The sequence below is a fragment of the Ovis aries genome, chromosome 5, assembly GCF_016772045.2.
Source record: "Ovis aries strain OAR_USU_Benz2616 breed Rambouillet chromosome 5, ARS-UI_Ramb_v3.0, whole genome shotgun sequence".
Lineage (NCBI taxonomy): Eukaryota > Metazoa > Chordata > Mammalia > Artiodactyla > Bovidae > Ovis > Ovis aries.
In genome coordinates, this window is record NC_056058.1 from 56,397,648 (window position 1) to 56,420,037 (window position 22,390).

The following is a 22,390-nucleotide window of genomic DNA, read 5'->3' on the forward strand; positions in this document are numbered from 1 at the left end:
GGGGGGGGCGTCATTTCAGCGCATTCTGGAGAAATCCCAGACCCGGGCGCGGTATTTTTGCAGCGAGAGCTGCTTGCTGGACGCCAACGAAAATGAGCCTTCTCTACCTGGTAATGGCACATCCCCGCTCCACCCCGCCCTAGGGGCTCGCCCAGCGCGTGAGACACCCGGTGGCCGCAGGGGCTCGGCTCTGCACACAATGGCAGTTGGACGCGGCATGCACACAGCACGCGCCTGCCACCGCAAACTAAAATGTGCTCTAAAAACTCAGCCTTTTCTTGGGGTGAAGGGGAGAATTTACAGGAAAAAATGCAAATACACAGAGCCAAAAAAAAAAAAAAGTTGGTTATTCTCACTACAGCCACGTTAGCTGTCCAGTCCCGAGTATGACGCACCGAGATATGCACTGGGGTTAATACAAGCAAGCAGTGGCCAAGGTGAGGATGGACGGTCAAGCACCCCATCAGAGCCACGGGGCTGGAGCTCAGAGACGGGAGCGGCAGGGCTAACCAAGACCTCTGGGGAAAGGTGTCATTTCTCCACGCTCCAACCCGCCAAAAAGGAATCTTTTACAAAAAAAAAAATCATGTCTCGCCGGGGGCAGCTCACACGGACGACCCAGGTGGCGCGCGGGTCGACGGAGGGCCTGTTATTTGGGAACTACCCAGCAGTGGGAAAGGAAGATAAATAACCCGAAGTTCTCCACGCCACTGTCACTGTTTGGGTTTCCTCTTTGTTTGGTTTTCCCCAAACCCCAGGGTCGCTCCGTCTGGGTGGCGCCCCGCCGCGCCGGCTGGACTGACCGCCGCTCTCCACCCCCCCGGACCCCGGGTCCCGGTCCCTCCCTGGGGACTGGCCCAGGGAAGCCGGCAGGATCCAAGCCCCTGCAGAGCAGCCGGGAACGAGCGAGCGAGGGAGCGAGCCGGAGTGGCGTCCGACTCACCGTGATGCGCGGGATGTTCTTCTTGCCTTGGTAGGACATGGTGGCGGCGGCGGTGGCTGCAGCAGCTGCCTGCCTCCCTCCTCCTTCTGCTCCTGCTCACCCGCGTCTTCCTCAGCGCACAGCGCCCCGAGATCAGGTGGAGCGAATGGTGCGCTGGCCGCGGCCGCCGCCTCCTCTCGCCTCCGCCCCCCTCCCCGGCTCCCGCGGCGGCTGCCAGAGACAATAGTAAATCTCCCTGGTCCCCCTTTCACCCCCGACCTCCCCCCCGCTCCACAGACACACACACACACACACTCTCCTCACTCGCGTTCACACCCGGGCTTTTTTTTTTTTTTCTTTTGCGGTACCAGCTGGGACCCCGTAAAACAAGAATGGCTGATCCGCGACTCCTCCCTCTTCTCTCTTATCCCTATTGATTTTCCTCTTTGCATCTGCCTCACCCACTTTTTCTTTTTCTTCCTTTTTTTTCTTCTGGTGACTTGCGAGTGCAGCAGAGTTAGCCTGCTCCACCGCCACCAGGGGGCGCGAGGGACTGTTCGGGGCGGGGATACTGCAGTCCCCAGAGTCGGCAGAGAAGCACCAGCGTCGCCGTCTCGTCCCCGCGGGCCAAGCCCACGCCTCCGACCTGACTCTGATCCGATTTCCCACCTTCCCCACCCTCGTTTCAGAAAGAAGACGGTTCCGGGCTTCTCTTCGAGCACCCGCTCTCCTCCGCCACCCTGCGGGCTGAATGCCTCAGCCGCCGCCTTTGTTACCGCGGAAGCCGGGCGCCGCCTCTGCTGGTCGCCGAGTGTATAAACAGCCGGCGCGATCCCCTTAGAAAGCCGAGAACCGCGCCGACTTTGTGCAGCCTGGCCAGCCGCTGCTATCCCGAGACCATGAAAATGGAGATTAAAAAATGCGAAGTAACCCTCACTCTCGGAAGGTTGCGAGGGGGCCCCGTGTCGGCTACCAAAAGCTGTTCTCTGTATTGTAAACATAATTCTCGAAATAATGTGCTTTAAAGGAATTCCACTGTCTGGCTCTCAGAATCGATGAAACAGCAGTAATGCTGCTCCGTGAGCAAGAAGCAGAAAACACCTGTAGTTAGAAGGCAGAAGCCCTGGCGCGTTACTGCGCAGCCGTGGTTTTTGTGAGCCGTCGGATGTGTGCTGGTCACAGTCCCGAGTTTACTTTAGGTAGGGCTGAGAGACAAAGGTAAGTGGGCTATTAGGAGCAAAAGACACGATCTTTCGGTGCTGGAATATATTCTTATTTTGCTATATGCTTCAATTAAACGGCCAAGGAAGGCATGTTTGGAGGAAATAGGCTGGGGGCTGAGAGATGGTCAGATGGGGGAGCTTTCTAAACTCTCCAGGAAAAAAAAAAAGACACACCCCAAAACACCATTTGAATAACAACAATGGCTTGCTGTGCAAAAATCATTAAGTCCCCTTCTCGAGTCTCTTATGATCACTTCACCCGCTTATGAATCCTAACCACCCCCCACCCCCCGCCACACACGCACACACAGAAGTTCCGCAGATTATCATTGAGCATGACTAGGTCTGTGTTAGGGAACTTGAATTCACATTTCTATAAGGCAGGCCACCAACCACACTTTCGGACATCTTTTCATTAAGTTAAAGGCTTCCTTTGCAATAAAGAAGCTACATAAAGCATCGGGAGAATGAGAGAATACTTCGGTTTAGGCTTTTCCTAAATCTAAAATGAACCAGCCTGGTCACATAATTAAAGAGCAGGCCAAACCCCCCTGAAACTCACTCGAGTGAGTTAATCCAAGTGGCTGGTTATTCATGGGTAACTAGACTGAATGCAGTCTTCACAGGAAAAGTCCACAGCATTCTCCACTTTATTTCTGTGATCCTTTGGCTTGCAGAATGAATGCCAAGAAAAGGTCACCTCTCTGTACTCTTTGCAAAGCAGAGGGGGGAAAAAAGAAAAAAAAGACTAAAGCCAAAGACACGCCCTAAACATTTTGCTTTGTTCTGAAAGCATAAGTGCTGAGACCACTAGCCAAGAGTTGTGAAATTACAAAGCATTCTGGGGATTGGCATGCAAATGAGCAGGATTATATTTAGAACAGAGTAAAAAGAGAATTAACAGCATACTATGCAACCCTGCAGAGGTCCAAATCTTTCCCATTGATTTTACTGCCCTAAACTTGTTTAAAGGGATCTTGCAAGTTCTTCTTAGGAAAAGCAAAATATATGTAGGGGACATTTACAATCCTAAAGAAATGCCACTGTCTTCCTTCTTTTTTTTTTTTTTAATTTAGCAGGTTTGTCAGGTTTCCCCCCCCCCCCTTTCTTGCATGGTAATTATCTCCTCTGTTACCGTCATTAGAATCCAGAACACTCTGCTAAATAATTTATTTATACCATATTTTTGATCACTTGAAGATTTTGGGTATGTCTGTTCTTTCAAATTACAAGGCTTGGTTAATCTCTTTGAGGTCAGGTTTGCCTGCAAAAAGCCATGCAGAAAAGGACTTGAGATGTTTCTCTGGATCAGACTGCTGTGAAAAGCCATGCACAAGAATGCATAATAACCAGCTAATCGGTTCAAGCTGTTGCCATGAGCAGAAATGTACAACAAACCCTATTTTTTCCCCTTTCATCCCCTTCAATCATCTTTCTCTTTTTTAAATCAAAATCAAGTGTCTGAGATGAGTTTGAAAGGAAAAGCCGTTGTTGGCTGTGTCCTTCTTATTCAAGGAGTAAGAAGAAAGGCAGCGATCCACACAAGATGCCTCTGTGTCTGGCCAAGAGAGTGAGGGGTGGAACCAGCATGGATTTTTGCTCTTTTCCACAGAAGAATGACTCTGAATGGTTTTCCTTGGATACACAGCAGTATTTGGCTTTAGGTATCTCAGGAAACAAAGACAGAATGAGAGGGAGATGCAGAGAGACTTAATTTACAGTCCCAAAGAAACTTAATTTTGGCCACCAAACTTACCACATCCATAGATTTCCACACCTCAGTCAAGGCTACTTTATTCTTATTGCTCGGGCCAAAGCTTGATTGGCATTGTCCAAACTTTGACTTCTCTTCCTCAGTACAATTCAATTTGCAGTTTACGTCCAACTTTAAGGTTGGAAATAGTATTGGGTTTATTACATATGTACACACTATGATCTCTTCTCTCCATCTACAAAGCTTCCCTCTGTGTTTAGGCTCCACCAGCTCCCGTCTATGGGGTCGCACAGAGTTGGACATGACTGAAGCGACTTAGCAGCAGCAGCAGCAGCAGCAGCTACCACCTGAGCTACCACAGTAACCTTCTAACTGGGCTCTCTTCCTCATGGTTATGCATTCGTTCATTCTCACAATATTCAGCATTTATCCTGTGTATACTACTTATTTTCCTAGGATCTAATGCTACAGATATGAATAATAATACTGATGATGATAAGTATTCCCCGGTGGCCCAATGGTTAAGAGTCTGCCTTGCAATGCAAGGGCCACCAGTTCAATCCCTGGTCCGGAAACTAAGGTCCCACGTGCGTGGAGCATTAAGCCCATGCACAACTGCTGACCCTGTGTTCTCTGGAGCCCACACCACAACCTGAGAGTCTGTGTGCCACCATGAAGAGGTCCCGTGTGCCACAACTAAGACCTGATGTAGCCAAATAAATATTTTTTAAAAAAGATAATAATAATATCCTGGGTCTCAGGGAGTTTATTTTATACCCTTATTCAAGAGAACACAATGTGCCACCTGTTAGTCCCTTTCTATGCTTTATTTATCTTCACAGTAGTCTTGCTCACATGATATGTTAATGATTATCTTCCTTCTCGTCGCTAGAATGTAAACTCCCTGAGGGCAAGGAATGTGTGTGTTTTATTTACCGCTGGGTCCTGAGTGTGTGAAATAGGGCCATGCCCACAGAAATTGCTCAGTAATTCTTAGGTGAGTGAATGTAAAAATGTTTCAAATTGTGTCTGAAGAAAGAGTAAATAGATGGAAGAGGAACTTACCTGTTCTTAAAGTTCTTAGAGTGTCCTGTTCTTAAAATGTCCTTAAAGGGCATTTAAGAAGATCTACTTTTGTTCCTCTAAGCCTTCTTAGGGTTTCCTGATTCTGGATTTCAGAGCAACTGAATTCAAGACAGTGAGGAATCATTTTGCTAAATCCAACGCAATAAATGGGCCAAGGAATGACTATAAATTAGATCTGGTACCTGAACAGTGATTAGAGAGCTGTGACTTTGAAATGAGTTGCCCTCAAAGTGTAAGAGAAGATCAAAAGCCTTATGTTAATTTAAAGAATTTTTTTTTGAAAATTGATACTGAATTCATAAGAAAACTATGGACTAGAACCCAGGAAGTTGTACTGCTTTAAAGATCTGGACTTGGAAATAGAGGAACCTCAGTCCATATTCCAAGTCATCCAGTTCCTATTTCTATGATCTTCAGCAGATTATTTCAGCCTTCTGAGTCTTGGTTACCTCATCTCTAAATGAGCATCTTATGACCTACCACATAATATTTTTGTGATGATTTATTAATTCATTCAACTAATACTTATTGAGTACCTATTATGGTCTCCAGGCACTAGGGATACAAATATTTGAATAAAATAGACAAGATGCCCTAATGAAGCTTCCATCCTAGGGAAGGGATAAATCAAGAATAAAAAATTATAGAAGGCAATGGCAACCCACTCCAGCACTCTTGCCTGGAAAATCCCATGGATGGAGCAGCATGGTAGGCTGCAGTCCATGGGGTCGTGAAGAGTCGGACACGACTGAGCAACTTCACTTTTACTTTTCACTTTCATGCATTGGAGAAGGAAATGGCAACCCACTCCAGTGTTCTTGCCTGGAGAATCTCAGGGACGGGGGAGCCTGGTGGGCTGCCATCTATGGGGTCGCACAGAGTCGGACACAACTGAGGCAACTTAGCAGCAGCAGCAGCAGCAGCAGTGTTTTTTAAAAAAGCATAGTGTTTAAAATGGTAGCAAGTACACTGGGAATAAGATAGGGATGGGGATGTGAAAGTCATTCCAGTGTCTTGAGGCTAGGCTGGAATTTTCCACATCAGAGGTCACAGTTCAGGTGAGATGGTGGTCTGGTCTCTTAGAATAAATGGTAACAGTGGAAGCAGTGACAAATGGTCAGGTATTGGATATAGTTCAACGTAAAGCCAATAACATTTGCTGCTGGATTTGATTGGGGTATGAGGAAAAGAAGAATCAAAGGTTGTACTAAATGTATTGGCCTGGGCTACTGGAAAGATGGGAGAAGGCAATGGCACCCCACTCCAGTACTCTTGCCTGGAAAATCCCATGGACAGAGGAGCCTGATAGGCTGCAGTCCATGGGGTCGCTAAGAGTCGGACATGACTGAGCGACTTCACTTTCACTTTTCACTTTCCTGCATTGGAGAAGGAAATGGCAACCCACTCCAGTGTTCTTGCCTGGAGAATCCCAGGGACGGGGGAGCCTCGTGTCTATGGGGTCGCACAGAGTCGGACACGACTGAAGCGGCTTAGCAGCAGCAACTGGAAAGATGAGGGGGGTTGTAGGAGAAATGGGGGTGGGAGGGAAAGTCAGAAATATGTGTGTGACATTCTTATTCAACACCTAAGTGAGATGGGGAGCAGGCAGGCTGATATTCGAAATCAGAAATCGAAGGGAAGAGCTAGGCCAGAGATACAAATGTGGGAGCGGTTAACCTCTGAGTGTTATTTAAAGTAACGACTCTGGATGAGCTGGCCAAGGACATGAGCAGAAATGGAGCTCTGAGGTAAGTGAGTATCCCGGGGCTAACAGAAGAACCAGCAGGGACAGAGGTCAATGAGACAGCCTGGACACCATGAGAGTACAGTGCTGTGAAGGTCAAGAAATAAAAATTATTTCAAATAAGAAGTGTTCGCATGCTGTTGAAAGGTCAAGCACTGAGGGGAGCTGAGAATTTGTCACTGTGTGAAATCACCAAGGGCCTTGTCCAGAGCACCTACAGAATGAGTATCTTCATACCCATCTTACAGTGTTTTACGTGTGTGTGTGTGAGAGAGTGTGTGTGAGCAAGTAGTAAATTCCACAGGTAATATTTACTGCGCATCCACTATGTATTTGTGTGTGTTGTCAGAGCAGTCTTAACAAAGCTGTGGGGATGAAATCTGATTGGAAGGATTTCCCTAGTGGTCCAGTAGCTAAGAATCTGCCTTCCAATGCAGAGGATGCTATTCGATCCCTGGTCTGGGAACTAAGATCCCACATGTTGCAGGGCAACTAAGTCTGCAAATACTGAGCAAGCACCACAGCTGGAGAGCCCATTAGCCATAGGGAAGATCCTGTGAGCCACATCGAAGACCTAATGTAGCCCCCCGCCCAAGAAAAAATAAAAGAAAGAATGAAGACTATTCTTAAAATATATATATACATGATTAGAGCATTTCCAAGAGAAAAATCAAAGTGTAAATGGGATATCCCAAATATAAGCAATACTTTCAAGGGATATTTTGTAAACAGGGACAAGGATACAGAGCAGTAACTAGAGAAAGTGGAATCCAGTATGAAGGAAATAGCCCAGCAGGGTTGAATGTCAGTGGGGCTGATTCAGAAAGAAGGGGTCACTTCACGATGCGGGAGAGAAATGGGACACCACGTGACACCTAGTGTTCAGATGGAAGGCGTGCCCTTACTCAAGAGCAAAGACTGTTCCCCCACCAGTACCCAGAGGGTTAGAGTACACTGGCGCAGAGATGGGCAGCTAGGTAAATTTCATGGAGGGAGTTTATAGCAGTTCTCTTCTGACTGTGTCTGTTTTCTCTGCCATCAGCCAAGACAGTCTGGGAGAAAAGGTACTGAAAGTTAAGAGGGGTGAGGAGCTGGGATAAAATCAGTTATTAGGAGAATAAAGGGACTACAGAAATACGGTATGATTCCTTGGCAGGACTAAGGATCTCCGCCGTCCCAGGTAGCAACCATAAATTTCAAGAGAGACCAGGAAGTATGCCTCTAGTCATATACAGCTGTATACATGCAGTTCTGCAGCAGGCAGCCTGTGGAATTTCACCAGGGTTTTGCTAGATGAGTGCTGAGAAGGGAGAAGGAAACTCAGGGAACTGAGGGTAAAGCATGGGATCTAAGCTGGTTGTGAGAGAAAGCAGGGCACAAGTATGGAGGGTGGGGTGGCCAAAGGACAGTAGATATATTGAAGATTAAATAAGATTATTCATGCAAAGCTCTTAGCACAAACTAAATTAATTAGATGGCAGCTGGCTTCCGTGATGGCTCAGATGGTAAAGAATCCAGCTGTAGTGTGGGAGACCTGGGTTCGATCCCTGGGTTGGCATGATTCCCTGGAGGAGGGCATGGCAACCCATTCCAGTATTCTTGCCTGGAGAATTCCACGGATGGAGGAGCCTGGTGGGCTATAGTCCATGGGGTTGCAAAGAGTCGGACACAATTGAGCAACTTAAGCACAACAACATTCCTACCGTTATTTTTTAATGTTCTAGTTACTATTTGCTGAATTCATTTGTGTCAGGGACTATGTCTTATTTATCTTTGTAGTCTCCAACTCTGCTATAAGGCTTGAAAGAGTAGAATCAATGAGGGAAAATTAATTGAATGCAGGGGAAAGTCAAGACTATTCTGTCTTCCCTTTAATCCCTCAAATATGTAAAATAAGTGCTTGGTAATTCACACAGTTTTGACTATTGAAAAATTCTATTTTTAAAAAATACATTTATATTTTGCTAAATAATTAAGGGTAAATATTCCCCCTGGTCCTGATTTGAGGGATGAAGAAAAACATAGCCGCAAAACAGAAAAGAGTTGTGAAGGGGCAAAAGCCACACACAAGGATTTTGTGAAATACACAGGCTATTCTAATGTGAATAAACATTTAATCTCAGAACTGCCCATTAAGTCATCTGGGTCCATTAATTTTACCTACATTTCAAACAAAGGAAACCTTACGCATCAACTTCCAGTGTCACAGAATGAAAATCAAAGCGATGATTCACCTGCTATTATTAGATGTTTACATATTAAATACACAGAAATAACCTGACAAACAATCCTATCCTTGAAACACATAAGCCAAAAAAAGAAAAAAAAAAAAACAAACGTGATAGCCAAAGAAAAGTATTCTCAGGGGCTTATTCCAAATCAAACTTCTATTAGCATGAGCAAGGTGTGCAAACCTGTGGTGGTGTGCAAACCTGTAGTTCCTCAGTCATGTCCAACTCTGTGCAACCCCATGAACTGCACCTTCCAGGCTCCTTCATCCATGGGATTCTCCAGGCAAGAATACTGGAGTGGGTTGTCACGTCCTTCTCCAGTGCATAAAAAGGAAAAGTGAAAGTGAAGTCGCTCAGTCGTGCCCGACTCTTAGCGACCCCATGGACTGCAGCCTACCAGGCTCCTCTGTCCATGGGATTTTCCAGGCAAGAATGCTGGAGTAGGGTGCCATTGCCTTCTCCCTGGAACTCCCTGACCCTCTGCTAAAAGTCAGTTTGAGAGCCTGGGCTGATGCTGCAGGATCTCTGGTTATGTGCAATCAGTTTCACCTCTGGGCTGAATGGAAACATATGTGATTGAATTTAGGTCTCTCCGGGCCCAGCACAACAGCTCACCCCAAAATGAGGGATGTGAGTCTCACTCTTGGACAGAGGCTCAAAAGAGCAAGCCAACCCCCAAGTGCAAGGCTGCAACCCCAGCTTGCATTTTCCAGGTTTCCCACCCGTCTCCAGGAAGGGACTTTGGCTGCGTGTCTTTTGTGTTCTTTTTTCCCTCCAGTTTCCTGTACTTGGCTGTAGCGAATGCTCTAGGGCCTCAACAACCTCTGGCTCCCTATCTTTTCAGAGAAATAGGAATGGTAGAGACATATGCCCAAGGGTGCAGTCACAGGTCTCTCTGAGCAAATCCCCAAAGGAACAGTGGAGTGGAAAACAAGCTCCTCTCGCATGCCACTGGTATGTCAACGAATGAGCACTTCCTTCTTGGACTGGTCATCTGTGTGCACTGATCCCAAGTGAAATCCTGGATTTCTGACTCCAGACAAACGCTGACCTGGCCCCAGGCAGAGTGCCTCGACATTTTTTAAGATCCAGGCACTCATTTTTTATTGGAGGTAGTAAACATAAGAAGTGAGAGCCAGAGAGTGAAACAGAGGAAAAACTGAGATTTTCCAAATTCATTTCCAATTAGTTGACTTTGGAATGAGTCTGAACATCTTCTAAGTTTGCCTCATCTGTAAAATGGGTCAGTAGAAGAGCTGAGTGGATAGGTTGACACAATCATGAAAGAACAGGTCCGATGAAACAAAAAGATGAGTTGATTGATTAAAAAGCAGTTGCTGGTGCATATCATCATGGTGGCACAGAATGATTAAAAGAACAGGTTTTGGAGTCCCAATATTGGTGAGTGGATAAAAATGGAGAACCCCTGATTACCCTAGGCCCAGCCAAATTCGATTCTTGCTTCTTTGCTGTAATCATAACCAAAACAGATAAGGACTGTCTGGACTTACAGTACTATATACTGAGCATCTTCCAAGGTATGCATAATTAATTAATATATATTTTTAAATGTAACCAAGTCCTGTTTTCATGATTTCATACCCACAAATAATTTCCAGTGACCTCCAAAAACCCTAAAGTATTGCTGACAAGATGGATAAAGACATTTTGTTATTGACACTTGCCTACTTTATATATTTGATGGGGATTCGCTATAGCAAGAGGGAAAGTCATGTATAATGAGATGCTGGACAGTGGGACAATGGATCTGTGGTGATGAGGGTTTTAAGCTAATGCCACTGTGGAAAACAAGTACATAAACACCCACATAGCCTTGACTCAGCTTTGACTAAAATTAAAGTTAAAATTAGGGCCATTTTCTTTTTCTAAGCAGGAGTTCTGCAAATCACTCATAGGGGTATCTTGAAGAGAAAAGATTACTGAATATTTTATACATTTAGAATAAAATTTAAGGTGAATGCATACTGTCTATTTTATCAGCATCAAGTTGAGTTTCTCTCTAAACCCTCAAGCTTTTCTAATGTTTTAATGCAAGGTCTCCTCACTTAAAACCTTGGGACTATGAAAGGTTCTCATAGGAAACTACTTTATCACAAAGTGCTGTAAAAGATCCTACTCAGATAAAAGATTGTTCAGGTTTTCCCATTCCATGTAACCAAAAACCTAAATGAACTTTTTTGGCCAACCCAATATGTTTGCCACAGAAGGCCAGTTTGACTCATTCACTTTGTGATGACTGATTTGCTATGGTCTTGCTAAATGACTTCTCATTAATTAGTATAAAAAGATGGTAAAGGCTCTTAGAAGTAAGGGCAGAACTAATGACACCTCTATGGCATTTTTTTTTTTTCAAGTAACATAGAAAGTAACTAGCCAGTGAACTTGAGACCATAAGGTGGGCTATTTTCCATCACAACGTCCATACAAGAGAAAAACATCTGAGGCAGCCAATTGCCCACCACTAGGGACAGAGTGAGGGAATGGCTGGTCCCCCTCCCTTGCCAAACTCCTATGACCTTGGACCACCTTCAAGCTAACATCACCCTGGGAGTCTTAGCCAGTGCTGCCCTCCCCTACACTCTGGAGCCATCTGCCTGATGCCAGCAGTAGATTCTCCTTCCCAGGAATGCAGGTCTCTGCACCCCAACAGCTGCTGGAGGGTAGTGTCTGTCCATAAACCTAATGACTGGTCCCCAGGGATGTACAGAAAGCCAACTATGGAGCTCAGAAATGGAATCCAACAATGCTAGTGACATAGACTGCAATTCTAAGCTCTGTGGTGCCTGCTAACAACAGTGCCTCCAGATAAGTTTATTTAAACTCAGTTTCTGCCTCTGTAAAATGGGGCAATATGGTTAACTTATATGGTATGAAGATTATATAAAATGGGCTTTCCTGGTGGTTCAGATGGTTAACAGCTTGCCTGAAATGCAGATCTGGGTTCAGTCCCTGGGTTGGGAAGATTCCTTGGAGAAGGGAATAGCTATCCATTCCAATATTCTTACCTGGAGAATTCCATGGACAGAGGAGCCTGGCAAGCTATAGTCCACGGGGTCGCTAAGAGCTGAACATGACCGAGCAATTAACACTTTCATTTTATGTAAAATAAAGGGACAGTACCTGATATTCTCTGAATGCTCCAAGAAACTGGATTGATTAATCTGATTAATTAAAATACTGCATGACGTTTCTCAGGGTAGAGAGTGTTATTGAGTGAACCCAGTCCAAGGAAAGCCAAAAACCTAGAGAGTGTCATACTGAGTGAAGTAAGTCAGACAGAGAAGGAGAAATATCACATGACATTCCTTACATGCGGAATATAAAAAGAAATGACACAAATGAAACCTATATACAAGACAGAAACAGACACAAAGAAAGCCAAAAAATTCTGTGGGTATATATTTTGGCACATTTTTTTCCAGGAAAGGGTGAGTCTCTGGTTTTCTTCAGATTCTCAAAAGGGTGCATATGACCCCCCAAAGGTCAAGCATTCTCATCACTGATATTACACTGCCTCCCAGTCTTCTCTCCAGCCAGACCTCCTTTCTTGGCTTCAAGCTCTAACATCCAAAAGCAAAAGGGGTATCTCTACCTGAGAAGCCACCAGAACCTCCACACCCCTGCAGTGGGCCCTGCGGTCCACCACCCAGATCCTTCTTCAGCAGGAAAGGGCTTATGATCCCAGCTACACAGGTGCCACCAGCAGAGGTTCTCACTCGTCAGCCACCTTTGCATGTTGCTTCACCTAAGGCGGTCCACCTTGCCCAAGATGACACAGCCTTGGGTGTGGCCGACATCCAAGGACAGAGATGAGAAGTTGAGGCCTGGCTCTCTGAGCCCAACTTGACTGAGAGCTGAAGGTTTATCCTGTTTCTAGACCTCCTGGCAGGGCCAGTTCTGGTTTCTGTTGATGCTGCATTTTCCCTCTACTCAATTCTGCTTCCTTCCCTTCCTCGCCTTTCCCATCCACTATTGTTGATCTCGAGGGCATCCCATAGAAACCTTTCTTCATGCTAATCTTGTCTTACGATCTGATTCCCAGGGAAATTGAAACACTCATGTCTCAAGTAGGTTCCAGAACCTTCTGCACTTTCTCCAATGCTTTGTGACCTAGCTAGTGATACCTCACTTCACCTAGTCTTTAACCAGAAACCTGAGTCTTAGCCCTGGGTGCTTCTGCACTGCCTGCTCCCTCTGCTTGATCAGCCTCAATCAGTTTGGGTCCTTCTTACCATTCTGGTCTCAGCTAAATGTCCTCTCTTCACTTACTTGTATGGAAGCCTCCAATCATTCCCCAGTCCTCTCAGGTTAAAGTCTAAGATTCCAAACATGATAGACAAAACTTCCCATCCTTGGCCTCTGTGCTCATCTCTGGGCTTCATCATTCTTCAGTCCTGATTGTACTTTATGTTCCCATCACTCTAAGAACCCAGAGTTCCTCTCATGTCATGCGGCTGTCTACAAGTGCTGACCCATGTCATACCTTGTGCCTGAAACAATCATCCCTTTCTTAAACTGGGAATCTTCAAATAACCCTTTAAGATCAACTCAGCCCCTATCTTCTCCAGAAAGGTTCCCCTGACCCCTGTCCAGTGACCCCTGGTGCTCCCGTGAGCCTCTGCCAGCTTGCAGCTCCGTGCTTATAGGGTGGATGATGATTATCTGCTTTGTTCGCCGTCTTCCTCATGATCCTTGAGGGTCAGGCTCTGTTCATTCATTACGGTGTTCTGGTGCCGGCACAGTGCCTAGCACATAAAGGCACTCATGAGACACTTGTTAGATGACCACCGTGGATGGATACATACCAACATACATACATGCATACATGGATCCATGCACACATACATACATACAACAAATGTTAATTTGGTTGACCCTTAGTGAAAACATCTTGTTGAAAAGTTACAGCAAATCTCAATAAAACAATTTTTTAAAGTGGTGGTGGTAGCTGGGCAGGGGGAGAGACTGTATTAAAAAGATTCAGTGTAAGCAGCCAGACTGGAATCAGGATCTGTCAGCAAGCACCTCCTTTCCCTTCTGAGGCCTCACAGACATTCACTGTTAACATCAGCCACACTTCTCTAAACATTCAGTCACTCCATATTTCTTTGTTCTAATCATACTGAGAGAATCAGAGGAGTTTCTCTTGGTTCTGATTCCCAACCGGAAGGAGCTGGCTCTGTTTGAACCACGCATTACCCTACAGGTTAATCAACTAAGGAGATGGGATGAAGGAATCAGCTTCTTGGCTGCAAGGAGCCCACCCATGTGTGTAGAGGCCATCATGACCTTGGCAGAACCCAGAAAGGTTAAGTGATTGCTACCTGCCATCCACAAAAAGGGGCAGATGAGGGTGTACCAAAACTCACACTGCATTACCGAAGAAAAGAAAATGACAGCTCTCGGCCTTAGCGCCATCTTTTGAGAAACCTCTGCGCCATGAGAGCGAAGTGGAGGAAGAAGCGAATGCGCAGGCTGAAGCGCAAAAGAAGAAAGATGAGGCAGAGGTCCAAGTAAACTTGTACACCTGTGGAAGCCACAGAAGCAGAAACAAGGGAAGCCAGAGGCCAGGGACGCTGGTACAAAGTGTGGACTGCATGCCTACTATCTAGAACTTCTCAATGGATCTGGAACATCTATGGCCATTCTGATCGCCTTGAGAGACCTACCTTGCTCATATCAAAGCCGTCCCTTTTATTGCCTTGGACCTGTGATAACTATGGACTAGTTCTCTTCTCAGTTGTGGCTGAATGTAACGTGTACAATAAATCATCTCTTGCTGTCTTAGCTGAAGAAAAAAAAAAAAAAAAAAGAAAATGACAGTCAACTTTAAGAGAAGAACTGACAAGAGCATGAGAGAGGAGCCTGAGGAAGGTTTTGCAATGAAGATCCTTGAAAATGTAAATTTGCCTGCTTGCCATATGCTAACAACTGTCCACAGTCCACACATCACATGCACCTGTGTCGAGGTCTCTCCCCCTCTCCCTGCCACCTCTCAGGCTTCTCTGTCTCTGTCTGCTTGCAATAGTTTCATTCGTTTTTCAGTTTTTTCAGAACTTCAAAGAGATCGATTCCATAAGACTACAGAAGCAATCAACCCACTCAGTCCTACCAGTTAAAACACACACAAGTAGAGAAGGCACACCGTTTGCCCACCTGGAAATCTACACTGTTAGTGTAGGGTTCTGGCTCCTAAGCCAGAGATCCATCGCCCATCCTACACTGCAGCACTTCATCCTGGAAAGACAGGTAGGGGTGTGGGGGAGGGTGGGGTTCATGCCCGGTCTAAAGCTTTAGTAACATTATGCTCAGTCTCAGATGAAATTAAATCATGTACAATATCAGAAAGAGATGGGTAAATGCTAAGCCAGAAACAATTACTATTCCGAGCTCTAAGATATAATAACAAGGTGTCGTCATGAAAAGAGAAAAAATACAACAACGAGTCAAGATATCCACCTTTTAGCCAAGTCTATTTTATGAACAAATTGCCTGACTTTAAGCAACTCACTTAACCTCTCTTTAATGGAGACTGAATTATTTGCTTCCAACTTCTTTGGGCTGATGATCAAATGAGATAATGGAAATGCCCTTGTTTTTTTTTTTTTTTTAAAGCACTCCAAAAGGCTATCTGAACACCAGGCCTTCGTATTATTTTTCCATTATGTTACAAACATATCCCAAATTGATATCCGCTCCAAAGCTCATTTACCATTGTTGCTTTCCAAGTATGACCCTTCTTTTAAGTACCTCTCTGTTTTTCAAATTACGTATTTCTCCAGATGCATGTTTCTACTTTTCCAGGCTGATCTCATTTGTTCATTTCCTGCCCATATTTCTAATCTCTCTAGGTTGCTCTGTACTATGTTTCTTCCTCACTAGTGTCTCTAACACCATCCTATTTACCCTCATCTGCAGCTATAATTGCCATAATAGGTTTACATCCTCTTGCCAAGCCATTAATAACAATGCAAAATAAAATGCGTCTGAAGCCGATCTCTCCAGTATCCTCCTGGAAACTGCAGCATGCCATTTTTCATTCTTGTTGGGTTTTTTGGCCACTTTTGAGGTCATTTCTCATGGTTTAGAGAACTTCCTAACCCAATCCAAGACTGTTGGGTTTGGTTTTTTTGAATCATATGAGAATCAGACCTCATTTCTCCTGCTCACGGTAAATAAAATAATGGAAAATAAGATAAGTTATAACATGCCAACACACAAAACCAGGCACTTAGAGCCCTTAAAATCAATTAGTGGATTCCTAACCAAAGATCTTCTGTCTCACATTGATGCAAGTGCTCACTGGGATTTTTGCCCCTGTGTTGATCCAGAAATCAGGAAGATCTAAGTTTTCCAAGTGGAATTCCAAGCACTTGTTTCTTTTCAGCAGAAAATTGCAGCCAAGTTCCTCCATAAACCTGAGGAATGGGTGGTATAATCTTTGAGGCTCACTACAAAGAAACAGCTTCTCTTTGTTGTCTTTCCTCAATAAATTGGCTGACATTAGAGTCCTGTCTTTGCTTCCATTACAACACTTGGCAGCTTCTGAAGACAAAGGAATTTACAGAAGAAAGAGAAAGAACTCAAGACTAATCCACGGGTGAATAAACTTGAGAAATGGCTTCGCTGTCATACTATTGCAAACAATTTTGTTTTCTTCTTGGCGTGGGATTCTGTTTTTGTTTTCGTTTCATTTTTTAATTCAGTTTGGCAGGGGGTGCTTTGCCTTTTTCCAGTCTCCAGGATCTCTCTCTTCACTTCTTCCCGAGCACTCCTGGCCATGGGCTTTCCCACCAGCACTTCTGTTTTTTGCACTTTAACTCTGGATTCAAGCTCCAAACAGTTGGAAATCCAAAAATGAACAAAACCTTGGTACTTTTTCTGAACTCCCATAAGGATACACAAATTGTGTCCAAATTAAAAATATTAAAAATATCTCAGACCCCAACCACCAACAATTTATGCTGAGTTTTAGTTTCTGAATAAATAGGAAAGAAAAGCTACAAGGACTACATACCCTAAGTTAATAGCGGTGTTTGAAGAAAATGTCTAATTTATAGTAGTTCCTTTCATCCATGAAAAGTAGAAAAACATGAACTTGGGACACAGACCTGGTTCGCTACCTTGGTTACATCAAATACTTGCTTTATGAAACTGGAAAGTTTTCTTAAGCTTTTTGCATTTGTTTCCTCTTCCATTACATGGAGATACTGCTACTCCCATAGTGGAGCAGTGTTTGTATTAAAGGCACAGAAGAGTGGCTCATAAATACAGTCCCTGGTACATAGTAGATGATCAGCAAACAGCAGCTGCTTCCTTTGTCCTCCTGCATATACAATGGGAAAATATGTCATCTTTTATTAATACACATGGCTCTTTTTTCTCATAATACTGTTACCAGACTGTCATGAACTGCTAAGATGAAAATGTCTTTTCATGAATTTAATATGAGAATGATGATACTACACAGACAGCATTCTAAATGGCTTTATATGCATTATTTCATTTAATCCTCATAAAGGAAGGTAATTTTACTACAGAAAAGGATGCAGATGTTGAGAATGGTTAAATGACATGCTAGCTGTCAATAGATAAGTCAGGAGTTGATGTGTATACTGTGAAGCATTCCATGTAATGCCTGCCACATGGTCAATTCTTAATACTAGAGATTTAGTGAAGGAATGAGGTTTTTTTGGTAATAGAATTAGATCCCTTCTTGTAATATCCTTTTACTTTTTTACCATCTTTATTGAGCTTTAACTCACAAGCCGTAAAGTTCACCATTTAAGTACCCAATTCAGTGGGATTTTTAGTATATTCAGAGCTATACAAACATCACCACAATCTAAGTGGAGAATGTTTTCGTTGTCAGACAGGTCCTTTATTTTTTAAAATCTGGATTTTCAGAGATTTCTTAAAGGAGAAAATATCATTGTATCAAAAATAGCAGTTCTCTTTTACATTGTTGGTTGAGGAATGTACAGTCACTCCGGAAAATAACTGGGCTGTTTCCTATAAGACTAAATATATATTAACACAAATGTATGTCAGCTACATTTCAATTTTTTTTAAAAAACTAAACATGTATCAACTGCTCTACTCAGCAATTGTACTTTGGGGTATTTATCAAAAAAAAAAAAAAAGAAAACTGACTTTCACATGAAAAGTTGTTCAGGAATGTCCATAGTAGTCCTATTTCTGATTGCCAGAAAGTGGAAACAACCGAAGTCTCCTTCACTAGAGGAGCAGAAAAATAAAGTCTGGTATATTTGCAGGATGCAATACCACTCCATCAATAAAAAGGGTCAAATTATAGATAAAAGGTGAAAAACTAGGATGGATCTTAAGGGAATCACACTTAAAAACAAAAATAATTTCACAAGGTAACACACTATAACAATCCCACTTATATAACACCTTCAACAAAACAAAACTCAAGAGATGGAAAACAGAACAGTAGTTGCCCGGGGACAGGGCCGAGGTAGGTGGACAATAAAGGGGTAGCATGTGGGAGTTCCTTTGTGGTGATGAAACAATTCTATATTTTGCATCATGATGCTTATATGAATATGTGTGGGATAAAACTGCATAGAATTATATACATCATAATCAACTGTGTAGCATGTGGAATCTAAATTCCATGACTGTGTAGCATGTGAAATCTAAATTCCCTACCAGGGATCGAACCCGCACCCCCTGCATTGGAAGTGAGGAAACCTAACAACTGGACCTCCAGGGAAGTCCCTGGGTATCTTCTTTAAAACTCATTTTGTAATAGCCAGGACATGGAAACAACCTAGATGTCCATCAGCAGATGAATGGATAAGCAAGCTGTGGTACATATACACAATGGAGTATTACTCAGCCGTTAAAAAGAATTCATTTGAATCAGTTCTGATGAGATGGATGAAACTGGAGCCGATTATACAGAGTGAAGTAAGCCAGAAAGAAAAACACCAATACAGTATACTAACACATATATATGGAATTTAGGAAGATGGCAATGACGACCCTGTATGCAAGACAGGGAAAGAGACACAGATGTGTATAACGGACTTTTGGACTCAGAGGGAGAGGGAGAGGGTGGGATGATTTGGGAGAATGACATTCTAACATGTATACTATCATGTGAATTGAATCGCCAGTCTATGTCTGACGCAGGATACAGCATGCTTGGGGCTGGTGCATGGGGATGACCCAGAAAGATGTTATGGGGAGGGAGGTGGGAGGGGGGTTCATGTTTGGGAATGCATGTAAGAATTAAAGATTTTAAAATTTAAAATAAAATAAAATAAAATAAAACTCATTTTGACTTTCCTTTTGAAACACGGTTATTTTCACTTTTTATTTTAAAATGACTACAGGTTCACAGGAAGTTGCAAAAATGGTACCGAGAGTTCTTTGAACACTTGACTCAGCTTTTGTCAATGGTCATATCTTATGTACCAGAAGTACTACGCCAAGACCAGAAAACTAACATGGGTATATTGTTCATCACTGTTACTGATGTAAAGACCTGACAAAAAGATCTACATCACAAACCAAATTGCTCATAATGGAAAATCATTCGAGGGAACGGAAAGAACACCTGGAACAAACAGATGAAAGCAGAGCCTCAAAGCTAGTTTATAAATACAAGCTCAATTTAAAAATAAGTAAAAGCTTCCTTTGGAAGGGTGGAAATATCTAAGTAATTAGAAACTACAGAAGAAACCCCACATCAAGGACTGTCTTAACGTGTTATCATAATGAGGAAGATGACTCAAACTCTTGAAAACACTCCTAAAGGTTTTAGACAGGAAAATTATAGTGAAAAAAAATCTGAAGATAATTTCTTTGGATTAAAAGCATGTATACAAAGTAGTATGGACACAAAGCAGCACCAATGTACACATCCTCAGAAATAAATGTATGATGACTATACTGCGTCTACAGGCAGTAATAATAATGATAAGAAGTACAGTTGCTAAATGCTATGTGCCCAAGACCTTTCCTGAATGCTGTATATCTATTGCATAATTCCCGTAACAGCCGGCTGTTAGCACGGCCCTCTTTACAATGACAAAACAGAGGTACAATGAACATATGTAACTTGACCGAACTCACATAGCAAGTAAGTGGTGGACCTAGACTGAAATCGATATAGCTACAAATGGTCATAAGTCCCATTTTAAGATGCAAAATTAAATAAAGAATATGAATTAGTCTATAATTTCTAGCACAGAAATTTACTCCATAATGCTAATTAGTCCTTCAATCACCTAACAAAGGAAGAAACAAATTGATTTTATTAGAATTAACCTAAACCTTCTGTTATCAAGGGTTCAATCAGAGAACAATTTCTATGACTACAAGACAATTGATGTTTATAATGATGAGGACAGCAGTATATGGCAAATTAGATAGTCTAACCTTTCCAACAGAAAATATAAACACATAGTTAGGAGCAGAAACATGGGAACTGAAAACAGAAGTAAGGAGAAAGAGAGCTGGCACTTGGCTGCCTTATGGGAAGTTGCCCATCTTGGTAACCAAGGGTCTGGGTTTTAAAGCTCTGGGAGGACGAAAAATGAGGCCATCTGGTCCTCACCAAAGGCAGAGAGGTTAGAACAGACACCCACCCACACACACACACACACACACATTTTGGTCCTTCCATGAAAAAACACAAAATAGGAAAATCTTCTTATTAATGAAGGATGATGACATGGAGCTCTGTCACCTTGGCCTGTGCTCTTGATGGGGTACTGCAGGTGAGTCTCCTCAGAATTTGTCAGTGAGAGGATATTCACACCAGTTTAGATTTTACTATAAACTAGCAGGAATTCTTAAAATGGGATATTAACTTTAAAAATGATCATGGCAAAGAAAGCACTGGGGTACCTGGCAAAAGCAAAACCACTCAAAAAGAGATACCCTGGATCCAGGTTCATTAGACTCTTTCAGAAAAATATTACCTAATATGAATTCTCAATCAGAAATTGCAAAACATGTAAGAAAATAACATATCATGAGCCAGATTTAGCCGATACAGCAAGTACAGTAGAAAACTGAAAACTTCATATAATAGTCAGATACAATAAAATCAGTATGTTTAAATTGATGACATCTCCAGTAAAAATAACATTTAAGTATAGGAACAGAATTAGACACTATCAAAACAGAAAATGCAAATTTTAAAAAGGGGGAAGGGAAAATATCTTTTGGAAATAAATAGCCAGTGAAATGAAATACTTAATAGACAGTTCTCAAGCAGATTAAGAAAGTTTCTGTAGAGAAAGTTTGTGAGCTGGAATGTAAATATGATCAAATAACTAATTGTGGTGAAGAATGAAAAGAAATGGAAAATAATAGAGAGGTTAAGAAACTGAGACATTAGTAAGATGGTTCATCGTAATTAATAAGCATTTCAGAAAGAAATAGAGATTATTCTCCATAGGTAATGGCTAAGACATTTTCAGAATTGTTCATAATTCATAAAAGATATGAATTCTCAGATTCAAAATTATGTGGAATTCAGAGACGAAAAATCTTTATTAAAATCACAGAATTCAAAATCAAAGATGCTAAAGGCAAGCAGAGAGAAAGAAAGATGACTACAAAAGAACTTGAAATCTGAAACTATATCAGATTTTGAAAGACTGAACCCTGGCATGATTAACAAGGTGAATGTTTTAGCATATTTTATTTGCTCCGAGTCTCAGTGGCCCATGCGAGTCACACATGAAAATGACAACAATCTTTCCCTTTGGATGTAGTATACGGCTTTTCAAAATCTCTACTACATGGTAAGATTAGTCTTAATGTAACCTTGGGCTCTGGAGTCAGATGGCAGAGATTGTAACTGGCTAGAAGCTCTGACTTTGTCAGAGTGATTAGTCTCTCTGTTTCCTTTCATGTATCTATAAAATGGTAGCACTCATAGTTTATTATAACATGTTCTGTTTTAAGTGAAATGATACATGTAAAACGCTTAAAATACTGCCTGGAATACATGAAAAACTCGATGACTATTACCTAGCATCATTACTATTACCATATTTCATTTGATCTTCACAATAGTACTACAGTAGAGACTTTGTTTCCACTTTCCCAAGGAACTGTATGATTTGATAGCTAATCGCTCATTCAGAATTACAATTAGACTTTTTAGAGCTGGGACCAGAATTCATGTCTCTTGTGTCCTACCATTTTGCACACTCTCTTTAATTATTGCTCTTATAAAAATGTTATTCAGTCAAGGGTTTATACTGAGTTAGACATTGCATAAGATAACACATCTCTCAAAGCTTCAAGTGTTTGTTGTTACTAATCTTTTAGAAGTGAGTTACAGATCTTATTAATACACACTCTGGCTTTTTATGGTCATTGTACCTCGAGGCTGTACACATCAGTGTCAGTGAAGACCGGCATTTAGCTATGCCTATTTCCCTCTGTAAGGGAAGCTTG

The 22,390-nt window shown here is 42.6% G+C and overlaps 1 protein-coding gene across 4 annotated transcripts in view; it reads right to left on the reverse strand.

The window, feature by feature from the left end:
* The window catches only part of DPYSL3 (dihydropyrimidinase like 3), a 117,441-nt gene that overhangs the window by 66,724 nt on the left and 28,327 nt on the right, over nt 1-22,390 (reverse strand). For 2 of the 4 annotated variants that reach the window (XM_027970374.2, XM_060415895.1), the window contains exon 1: nt 944-1,090. The exons of the other annotated variants lie outside the window; for them this stretch is intronic. In XM_027970374.2, coding sequence (XP_027826175.1) covers nt 944-982 — 39 coding nt within the window. In that variant the 5' untranslated portion in view covers nt 983-1,090. Of the gene's footprint in view, nt 1-943; nt 1,091-22,390 lie in introns of those variants that run through there. 4 annotated transcript variants of the gene reach the window in all.